The sequence below is a fragment of the Orycteropus afer genome, unplaced genomic scaffold (assembly GCF_000298275.1).
Source record: "Orycteropus afer afer isolate SDZICR_OR568_19922 unplaced genomic scaffold, OryAfe1.0 scaffold00244, whole genome shotgun sequence".
In the NCBI taxonomy this organism is placed as follows: Eukaryota; Metazoa; Chordata; class Mammalia; order Tubulidentata; family Orycteropodidae; genus Orycteropus; species Orycteropus afer.
In genome coordinates, this window is record NW_006921831.1 from 2,836,358 (window position 1) to 2,847,652 (window position 11,295).

The following is an 11,295-nucleotide window of genomic DNA, read 5'->3' on the forward strand; positions in this document are numbered from 1 at the left end:
AGTATATAGTCCGGAATACCGTTCTTCCAGTTTGTCCCTGGGATAGCATTGCAGGTAGGCCACACCCCTGGGGAAACTCCCCCTAGGCCGACCGGCCGCTTAGAACGCAGTCATGTGATCCATCATGGGAACCACCACTCACAACTGGAGTCCAGCCAAGTTGACACATCTTCAACTATCACACTCTCTAACCCTGGGTTTTCCCTGCCTGGCCTGATCACGGGGTCAGGACTGTTTGAGCCCCTGGAGGCTGGAGGAGGGGGCAGGCGGAGGAGGACATGCCAGCCAGAAGGACAAGGTCTGGCCGTGCCCCAGCTTCTGGTCGCCAAGCCCACATCGAATGAGCACCCTTCTGGAGAGCACAGCCCACCAGCTACCCCAAGGCAATCCTTCTCTGGGCAGCAGGCCCCCAGACCCCCCTCAAGCCAGGTAGTGCCCATGCTGGAGTATCTAATTAGCCAACAGGCCTTTCCTCACCAGAGAGGCATGTGGAGGGCCTGGCTCCTCGGAGAATGTGACAGGCCCCTGCCACCTGGGCCACCCCGACAGCCCCCAGGACTCATCCTACAGAGCCTGTGCCTGTGGCCCACCCGGGCCTGGGCCAGCAATTGGGCCTGAGCGGACAGGGACAGGCTGCTGGGAGAGGCAGGGAGACTGAGAGAGGGACAGAGGCCAGGAGGAGGTGGGGGTGACTCACCTCTGGCATTTACTAGGCGCCTACTGAATTCCCAGCCCAGCTGTGGCATGGGGGAGCCAGAGAGCAGCAGATGTGTTGCCTGCCTGGGGGGCCCGGGTCTGATGGGTGAGAGGTGGACACCATGAGCCCAGCAGGCTGGACTGAGTGCTTTCCCTGCTGCCACCTGCACCCCTCACATCTGCCTGGACTCTGCTTCTGCCTCTGTGCCCTGAGGACTGAGCCTGACTCAGTCATCTCTGTGAGTCCCACCATAGAGGAGACATTAGAAATGGTGAGTGGGCAAGAGAGAGAAAGGATGGGCAAGTGGACAGATGGGCACATAAACAAGTGGATGGAAGGATGGATGATGGATGATGATGGGTGGCCGAATGGAAGGATGGATGATGGATGGTGATGGATGTGGGTGGATGGAAGGATGCATGATGGGTGGGTGGATGGATGGATGGAAGGATGGATGATGGATGGTGATGGATGTGGATGGAAGGATGGACGATGGATTGGTGGGTGGATGGATAGAGGGATGGATGAAGGATGGTGATGGGTGGGTGGATGGATGGATGGTGATGGGTGGGTGAGTAGGGGGATGGGTGATGATGGATGCATGTGTGGATGGATAAAGGATAGATGATGGATGGTGATGGATGTGGGTGAATGGAAAGATGGTGATGTGTGGGTGGGTGGGTGGATGGATGGTGATGGGTGGGTGGGTGGATGGAAGGGTGGATGGTGATGGGCTGGTGAGTGGGTGGGTGGATGGATGGTGATGGGTGGGTGGATGGGTGGATGGATAGACAGACGGTCCACCTTTCACTCAATTATGTGCACAAAAATTACCTTCCCAGTAGACATTCCTTGACCATCCATTGCAGATGAGGTTCTCTCCTCTGCTTTTTTTTTTTTTTTTTTAATGTCTTTCTTTTACTCATTTTGTATAGCACTGACTTGGTGGCACAGGGTGGTAGTGGCACCTAACAACAGCACTCACCCTTATTTCTCACTTACATCTTTGTTCTCTGTCTCCCCTGATGCTCAGCACCAGGCCTAGCATGTGGAAGGGGTTCAGTAGACATCTGCTTGATGAACAAGGCCCCGGGGGGTTGGATGAGGAGCCGATGGCCCGGTGAGGTGGGGGCTTTGGGTGCCTGTTACCTGGGAGCCATGTACACCCCGAAGACCACGGGAAGGGAGAATCCTTCTCAAGGACCCAAGAGGAAGGGCCAGAGGGGAAGCGGAGCGCTGCCTGGGCCATGGTCTTCCTGGTGCCACGCCCACATCCTGTGCTCCAGCTGGGTCTGCAGGGCCAGCCTCCCAGAGCCTGTGTGCTCACACACACACACACACACATACACGCGCGCGTGCGCGCAGAGTGGACACACCCCGCTGGGCCCCCCTGTGGCCATAGCTGGACACGTGGCCTGGTGCCTGTGGCTGACAGGAAGCAGCTGCCTCAGCAGTTCTGTCATGGATGGCTGTGTGGCCTCAGGCAGGTCACTCCACCTCTCTGGCCTCCAACCCTCGTTCCTGGTCCCTCCCAGGACTGATGCGGGGCTGGAGAGGATGCTCTGAGGTTAGTACTGACCTCAGCGGGGCCTGAGGGGCAGGGGGCCAGGGGCCCGGCCAGAAAGGATGAAGGGAGGAGGCCCGACCACGCTGGCCGCTGGCCCCTCTGACCCTTCCCTTTCCGGTCGCCACTCCCCAGGCCAGGGCCACACACCAGGGTCCAACCGCCGGATGCAGGGCCCTGGACTGATGGAGACGCAGGTGGTCCTTTCAGAGGAGGGGGCTGACTACAGGGGCCCACGAGGCTCAGCTTCAGAGCCATGGTGGCTGCTTCGGGAAGCAGAGCTGCCGGGCCTCCTGGAACGGACTTGGTCTTGTGGGGGGTGGAGGGTGGGTGTGGGGACAGCAGGATGAATCTTGCTTCACTTTGGGAGCCTGTCCATCTCCCCGCTGTGAGCACCCTTCGTTGGGGGGGGGAGGGATGGTCCCCTAGGATTTTGCTGACCCCACAGGCTCTTGGTCACCACTGCCTGGTGCTTGGTGTCAGCCTGGAGACTGGCAGGCCCTGTCACCCTTCCCCAGCAGCATTCCACACTGTGCTCTGCACCCGACCACACCTCGCGCTCCTCAGAGGGGCTGGGAGGGGCTGGGAGGGCTCAGAGGCGGCCTGGTCTCATGGGGAAGGGCCCCATTGGAGCCTTGATCTCCCGGATGTAGCCTTTCCCCTAAAGGAAGTCCATGTGATAGTCCCTGTCCCATGGCACCAGCTATAGCAAAGGGGGCAGAGACACTAAAAATAGTGTCAGGCAGGACCAGAGACCAGCAGCCCGGGCTGTCCTTGTTCTCCTGAATGGTGTGCGTGAGAGCAGGTGAGTGACTGCCGCTGTGTGCCACGCCCACCCCGGAAGCTGCTGCCACTGCCTCTCCCAGCACACAGGTCCCCTCACACCCGACATCCCTGCTCACGGACCCACACTGACTCACACACAGACACATCTCCTCAGTCACTCAGTCGTTCATTCATTCAGCATCCTCTCGCTCAGTCACTCACTCATTTATTCATTCACTCATTCGTTCACTGAGTTGATCATTCACTCACTTATCCATTCACTCATTGACTCACTCACTCATTCACACACTCATTTCTTCATTCACTGAGTTGGTCATTCACTCACTTATCCATTTACTCATTCACTTGCTCCTTCACTCACTCACTCATTCACACACTCATTTGTTCATTCACTCATTCATTCACTGAGTTGGTCATTCACTCATTCATTCATGCACACACTCATTCACTCACTCACTTGATTCACTCATTCACTCACTCACTCATTCGGCAGCTTTGGACTACCTGCTCTGCCAGGTGTGCCCTGGGCCCCGGACTCCTGCTCCTGACAGCTGTGACCACACACTCATGGGCCCAATAGTCCGCTGGGGGCAGCAGACACAGACAAGCTCCTGGATGAATGACTCAGGCAATGTGCACAGAGCTGGAGGGCAGCACCTGAGCCGGGGTGTGGGGGAGGGAACATGGAGGCAACATCCAAATGGTGCTGATGGAGCAGAGAGGCCTGGCCGCTGGCAGGGCAAAGCCACGGGAGCCAGAGGGGCCAAGAGGACCCCTGACGTCAGCAGCGCCAGGGCAAGGCTAGGCCGGGCTGGAGCGGTGGGAGTGGGGCCAGGCTGGACGCTCAAGGCGGAATATGCGGCCCAACCACGGAGCCCAGCCTCTGGCCCCTCTGATCGCTCAGAGCCCCCAGCAACTGCCCTGGGTGGGGTCTGGGCCTCCTGTCCTCTCAGAACTGGCCCCACAGGGGCTCGGGCCTGGAGCTGGGGGGTCCCTACCCTGGATTCTGATTTACCTTGTGCCCTGGTTCCAAACTGTCCTGTTTTTACAAACCAACCTCAGGCCAGTCTCTGCACACGCTCCAGTGGAGAGCCACCCGACTGCGACACCATGCCTCCCTCTAGTGGCCACAGGGCCACACTGCAGAGGGCCCAGTGTCCAGAGCAGGAGCCCCGCTGCACACCTCCCTGGGGCTCGGGGCGGGAGGGGCGCCTGGGCAGGAGCCTCCTTGGGGTCTGCTTGGAGAAGTGGCCTCAAAAGCATTTTCAGGCTCCCCTGTCTTCTGTGTTACCCATGAAATCCCCACAACCTCCCAGAAACTGGAACTGAGGCCCAGTGGGGTCAGGAGCTTGCAGGACACAAAGGTGCAAGTCCAGGACTGTGGGACCCACAGGGCACCCCCCCGGCCCCCGGCCCTGATGGAGGAAGGGGACCATGGGGTGCCCCCACGGCCCCTGGCCCTGATGAAGGAAGGGGACCCACAGGACACCCCCACGGCCCCTGGCCCTGCTGAAGGAAGGGGATCACAGGGCACCCCCACGGCCCCTGGCCCTGCTGAAGGAAGGGGATCACGGGACACCCCCACGGCCCCTGGCCCTACTGAAGGAAGGGGATCACGGGGCACCCCCACGGCCCCTGGCCCTGATGGAGGAAGGGGATCACGGGGCACCCCCACGGCCCCTGGCCCTGATGGAGGAAGGGGCAGCACCCACATGGCCCTCACAGCCCCTTTTCCTGGAGAAGACATGCTGTGGAGGCTGCCCTGACTCTGCATGGTGTGTGGCCACAGTTCCTGTGGGAAGTACCCTGCCCAGGGCAGCCCTGGGGCAGTGGGGAGGCAGGGGAAGAGGGGCACAGGGCATCCCTCAGCTGACCTGTCCTCCACGGGCCAGCTGGGCCAGCCCGGTGAACCCCGTGTTCTTGCCCCTGACTGGGACAGTGGGGGTAGACTCAGTGGAGCACTGTTCAATCCCAGGTCAGGGGGTGACACTGACACTAACCAGACATGGGCCTGGCCACAGGCCACACCCAGGCTGGATGGAGAGGGGCCACTGCTCAGCACACGCCACCCCGTCAGGTGGGATGTGCCCTACGGGCCAGCTGGGGCAAGCAGACAGTGAGGCTGACCCCTGGAGGAAGGCTGGGCCCCATCGAGTCTCGAGTTTGTTTGGAGCCCAACTCCCCGGAGCCCACAGTGCTGCCCAGGTGCTGGGTGTGGTGGGCGGGGCGGAGAGGGTGAGGGTGGGTGGAGGACAGACTGGCAGGCGTGCCCTGCGTGGCGAGCAGAGAGCTGCTCCCTGCACCTTCGCCGGCCGCTCAGCTGTGTGCCAGGGCACCGAGAGAAGCCAGGCAAGTGGGGGCACACAGGTGGGGGGCAGGAGTGCCACCGGCTCCCTGGCAGGAGGGCTGGAAGGAGAGGCCAGAGGGGAGCCGTCAGGGGGGTTCAATGTCTCTGGCGAGGGGAGAACCTCACTTTCATGAGGCTGCATCTGGGGAGGCTTCTCTCATCTCAGAACCTTGGGGACAGGCTGCCCTCCACCCCAGGTCCAAAGTCAGTGTGTGGGGTGGGTGTGGGAGGGTTCTCTCATCTCAGAACCATGGGGACAGGCTGCCCTCTGCCCCAGGTCCTAAGTCAGTGGGTGGGGTGGGAGTGGGGAGGGGCAACCCATGGGCTCAGGTCCAAACCTCAAGGCAGCTCCTGACCAAGCAACCCTGGCAGGTAGGGCCCCCGCAGCTGGTGCGTGGTGGGTCAGGGTTGGTGGGCTGGAGAGGAAGGTGTCACCGTGATCCACACGTGCCCTATGCCTGGCAGCCTGAGTCCACGGCCCTGCCCACCCAGCGCAGGGAGACCCTGCAGCACGTCTGGGGAGTCACAGCTGATTCCGCGTCTGCTGCGCACAGGGACCCTTCTGGCCCTCTCCTTGCTACAGTCCATGTGGACAGACGAGTCAGGCACAGTGAGTCGAGGGACCCGGTCACACAGCCAGCAGGGATGCGTGGGCGGGCCCCAGGGCCGCACAGCTTGTCCGCCTCAGCCCCGGTCAGCTCAGCGACCCTTTCTGCGAGGGCTTCCGGCTGGGGGTGGGGCCACGTCCTCAAGCAGGAGCCCCAGTGCCTGGGCTGCCACCACATCCTGAGAGTTTGATGAGAGGACCCCGCCCGGTCCCGCCTTCCAGAAACCATGGTGGGGGGAGAATGACCCAGGCCTCAGCTCATGCAAATCCTCATCTTGCCTGCCTCCTCCTGGTGGCCCCATTTGCCTGACTTCTGGCCCAGCGCCCAGCAAGGCGCTCAATGACCCTTAGCCCTCGGTGGGAACTGGGGGGCTGGACCTGGGTCCCTCTCAGGGCTCCCTTGCCCCAGGAGATAGAAGGCTGGCCCTTGACTCTCCTGCTTGGCTTGCCTGCCCCAGCTTCCGGCCCAGAACCCATACCCGCCCCATGGGAAGGAGGGTCTGAGGTGGGCGTGGCCTGGGTCTTCCTCTGGCTCCCACCCAGGGGGACCCTTCCATGGGGGTGGGGGAAGACCAGGGAGGGCTAGAACGGAATTTGGGGTCAGGGGCCACCCACAGGGAGTTAGGTGGGAGAAGAAGCGTTCCCACCCGTGGCCACAGGCCCAAGGTGAAGTCACCCAGCTTGGGCCCAGCCCCCAGGCAAGTGTGATGGCTGGAGCCAGGCCCCCACACCTTGGGCAGGGAGATACCTCCAGCCACTTTCCTACTTACAGGGCCCAGATGTGGTGAGGCATGTGCCCACTGGGCAACCAGGCCACCAGCCAGCCTCCACTCTGCCCAACCCATCCCCACACCCTGTCCCTGGCTGCCCCCGCCGCCTTGTGAGGCTAGTCATTCACTCGGGGTGCCAGTGTTAAAACCCGCAGGCAAATTTCTGCCCGCTCTCAGGAGGCCCTATTCAAATCCGTCTCCTGATGGGCGCCTGCACCCACCAGTCCCTGCACCAGGAAAGGAGCGGCTACGGAGCCTGCACCCCCTCCCTGGGCGGCTGCAAGGGTGCCCAGTGCATGAGGGACCTGCCAGGGCTCTAGGGGCCCAGAGGGGGGCCTGCTCGAGCCGTCGGCTTTGCACCGGCCTCCACCCCCCAGCCCGGCACAGCTGGGTCGGCAGGCGGGAGGGCCGCAGCCCACAGTCCACCCTCCTCAGTGCACGGGTGGGCGCAGCCTAAGGAACAAAGGGCTGCCTTAAGAATGAGGGGGCCTGAGAGGGAGAAGCCAGGGTGGGCTGGCCCAGGGGAAGCTGGGACAGCCCTCCCACAGCTGGGGACGTGGACCTCATGGCCACCAGCGATCTCAGAGCCCACAGGCCACACAGGCTCGCAGGCCTCCGGGGCCATCTCAGCCCTCGTGCTCGGCGTCCCGTGCTGTGGCCTGGGCATGGCTAGCGCTCAGTTCTGAGGGGCAGACGGAGGTGCGGGTTCACTCTCACTGAGTCCAGTGAGGCCAGGGCAGGGCCCCTTGGAGGTGGCAGGCAGTGTGGCCGGGAGGCACCAGGGTGCTCAGATGGGCAGGTGGGGTGCAGCCCCACGCGTAACCCCTGGCTGGTCCCAGGCTGCAGGCCTTCAGACTCTCCAGGGTAGAGGGGTAACAGCGCCTAGAGCCCGGGAGTCGAGACATGGGAGCCAAGCTCAGGGGCCAGGGTTGACCGACGCCGGGATGTTCCTCAGCTTCCCCTCCCCCATTTGCTGAGGTGGCGGCTGTGGTGGTGGGGCTCGTGGGGCGGGGTGGGGCTCTGCTGAGGCCCTGCTGAGTGACCTTGGGCATGGGCTGTCCCTCTGGCCTCTTGGGCCCACCTAGTCAATGGGGGCTAGTCTGTGGGGGTGACCGTGCCACCTTCCCAGGCCCCGAACTCCTCCCCTCCCTCCATCCACATCTGAGCTGTGGGCACCTGCCTCACCTCTCACTTGCCCCGCCCCTGCCGCCCTGCCCAGACATGGTAGGGTGACCTATCCCTGTCCAGGGGCCACTGGGGATGTGGGCTGGGGCTGGTCATGGGGCAGGAAGGCTTCGAGTCCTGAGCTAAGCCTTCAGGGGTCTCCAGGACAGCCCCTGTGAGAGCTGCCTGTGGAGGGACGTTGACTGCAGTGGCCATTCCCAGGCACCCAGGCTGGGGTGAGTATTAGGCAGGAGCCCCAGCCCAGCGCCTGGCTGCCAGCCCCAGGGGGGAGTGGTGGTGAGGAGTGGTGGTGAGGGGTGCTGGCTCCAGCCCTGTCCTAGTCGGAGCTGGCAGGTGAGTTCTTCCCTCCCTCACCTGGGCAGGTGAGATTCTGACTCCAGTAACAGGAGCCCGAGGCGGTGCTGAGCCTGCACCATGAAGCCCTAACGGAGGGGCTATAGGTCACGGGGCAGAGCGACCCTCGTGGGGGTGCCCCGTGACCCACCTTTCTCTGTCATGTTGGCCGAAAAAGGACCCCAGCCCCCTCCCACCATCAGGGGTCACTCTGCCTGCAGAGAGGTGCCCATGCAGGACACCCAGGACCCCTGTGCCAGCAGCCCCATGGACACTAGAGATGGGAGGGGGCCAAGCCTGTGTCGGGGTGAGCTTGACTTTGGTGGGTCTGGGAAGAAGTGTGGCAAGGTAAGTGTGGCTGCCCCACATCCCAGAGACCCCACTGCACCTTGGGTTATGCTCAGGCTTCGCTTCTTTCCCCAACTGACCACGCACCCAGGGCCGCCTCTCGGGTGGTGCTCAGAGCCCCAACAGGCAGACGCTAGGAGCTGGTGTCTCTCTGGGCGTGTGCCCTGCAATATCCCACCCCCATGCTGCCCGGCTCAGACGGTCTACCTCTGGTCAGGGGCGCTAGGGGAACCAGCCCAAGTGGCCTGGTGCCAGGCAGCCAGGACGGCCCTCTTCCACCCAGCCCCTGGGGTCCTGAGGAGGAGATGGGGCCCAGAGGGGGTGGATCCTGCCCCAAGAGTTGGGGACCCTTTCCTCCTGTCAGCCCCCCTGGTGCCCACCCCATCCCCTCCATGCCAGTGCCCAGTCCATCAGCCACCTGTTTCCACCCCTCCCATGTCTGCCCTCCAGCGCCCACCCACCACGCCCGTCCCTCTGGTGCCCACACCTCACACGGGGCTGCCCCCCACTCAGTGCCCCTCCCCCTCCCCGCCCCCGCAGTTCGTGAAGGTGCCCAGCGACGTGGCCCCTGCGTCCCTCTTCCAATTCATGTTGGCTGAGTGGCACCTGCCAGCCCCCAACCTGGTGGTGTCCCTGGTGGGCGAGGAACAGCCTTTCACCATGAAGCCCTGGCTCCGTGATGTCCTGCGCAAGGGGCTGGTGAAGGCTGCGCAGAGCACAGGTGAGGCTGCGTGTGGGCGGGGCGGGCCGAGGGGCGGGCCAGGAGAACCCCACAGCTGACTCCCAGGCCACCCTGGCCTGTGTGGGTCCATGGGCATGCGGATGTGAGTGTGTACATGTGTGTGTGTGGGGGTGTGTGCATGAGTGCATGTGTCTATGTGTGCATGGGTGGGTGGATGGTTGGATGCATGTGCGTGCATGGAGGGTTGTGCATGCGTGAGTGGGTGGGTGGATGCCTGCATGTGCACATGTGTGCATGTGTGCAGGCATGTGTGTGTGCATGTATGGGTGTGTGTGCATTTGGGTGTCTGGGTGTATGCATGTGTGTGTGTGGCTGTGTACATGTGTGTGGGCTTCTGAGTGTGTGTGCATGTGGGGGGGGTGCATGTGTGCATGGGTGTGTGTGGGTGCATGTGGCTGGGTGCATACATGTATCATGCATCTGCATCTGCATATGTGTGTGTGTGTGAATGTGTGTGTGCGTGCATCCATGGATGTGTACGTAGTTAGTTATGTGCATGTGTGAGTGGGTAGGTGCGTGCACATGTGTGCATGTGCGCATGTGTGGGTGTGTGCATGGGTGTGTGTACATGCATGAGTGGGCGAATGTGTGGATGAGTTCATGTGTATGTGGGTGCATGTGTGTATGTGTGTGCACACACATGTGTGCATGCATGTGTTGCCCATGTGCGGGTGTGCACATGAGCGTGTGTGTGTGTGCATGCATGAATGGGTGGGTTTTTCCTGTGTGAGTGTGTGTGCTTGTGTGAGCATGTGACTGGGTGCATGTGTAGGAAGGTGCACTCATGGGTGGGTGTGTGCATGTGCCTGCATGCATGGGTGCGTTTGTGTGCATGCATGAGTGGGTGAGTACATGGATGTGCTCGTGTGTGTGTGCACAGGCATGCATGAGTAGATGAGTGCATGTATGTGCATGGGTGAGCGAGTGAGCATGTGCCAGTGACCCTGAGGCTGCTGCACAGAGTGGGCCTGAGGTCCCTGCAGACACAGGCTGCCCCCTAAGGAGGGTTCCACTCCTGGCCTAGAACCTCCCCCCACACGGGGGCCAACCAGCCTTGGGGAGATGCCTCCTGCCATCAGTTCAGCCCCAACACAAAGGGCACATTTGGGGCCACCCCACCTTCCTCAGACTGAGTCCAGTAACTGGCCAGGGTGTTCAGCTGCGGTGGAGACCCCGTGTGTGGACAGGGCCCCAAAGTCCCTTGTGTAGAAATGACATCTCCAAGCCCGACAGGGTTAACCACCGTGTCACTAGGAAGAGCAGCCCGATGCCAACCCGACCCGGGCCCCTGGATGGGCCAGGACTTGCTCTGTCCTGGGATAGAATCCACCAGGACTCCCAGCCCCCAGGTGGACACCCCTCGGGCAGGGGGTGCTGCCACTGGTCAGTCAAGGCACCTGGGCCCCGGTCCTGGCCAGGCCCAAGATGCTGAGTGGCTTGCCCTCCTGGGGCCTCAGGTTGCCAACTCGTGCCAGGAGGCCTCCCCAGCACCCAGAGCGTTCGATGCTGGTTGGGCTGAGGGGCCAGAGCCGTCCCCTGGAGGGGGCTTGGAGCTGCTGGGCAGCGACCCCACCACCTGCCCCCCCAGGGGCCTGGATTCTCACCAGCGCGCTCCGAGTGGGCCTGGCCCGGCACGTGGGGCAAGCCGTTCGGGACCACTCCCTGGCCAGCACGTCCGCCAAGATCTGTGTGGTGGCTATTGGTGTTGCCCCGCTGGGACGGGTCCTGCACCACCAGCTTCTGGACAATGTCCAGGTGAGCACCGGCGGCCAGGCTGGGCCACTGCAGGGTCACCAGCAGGGTCTGCGGCTGCCCGCCCAGCCACCTGCGCGGGGCTTCTTATATGGCAATCCTGTTTGCCAGTCTGTGCTTGGAGCTGTGACACAGGGACGGAGGAGCCCTTGGGGCTCACAGGC

General features: G+C 62.5%; 1 protein-coding gene across 1 annotated transcript in view; it reads left to right on the forward strand.

The window, feature by feature from the left end:
• Window positions 1-8,520: 8,520 nt before the first annotated feature.
• TRPM5 (transient receptor potential cation channel subfamily M member 5) overlaps window positions 8,521-11,295 on the forward strand; it is a 26,737-nt gene continuing 23,962 nt past the window's right edge. The window contains exons 1-3 of the mRNA XM_007949333.1: window positions 8,521-8,637; window positions 9,178-9,358; window positions 10,968-11,134. Coding sequence (XP_007947524.1) covers window positions 8,521-8,637; window positions 9,178-9,358; window positions 10,968-11,134 — 465 coding nt within the window. The remainder of the gene's footprint in view (window positions 8,638-9,177; window positions 9,359-10,967; window positions 11,135-11,295) is intronic.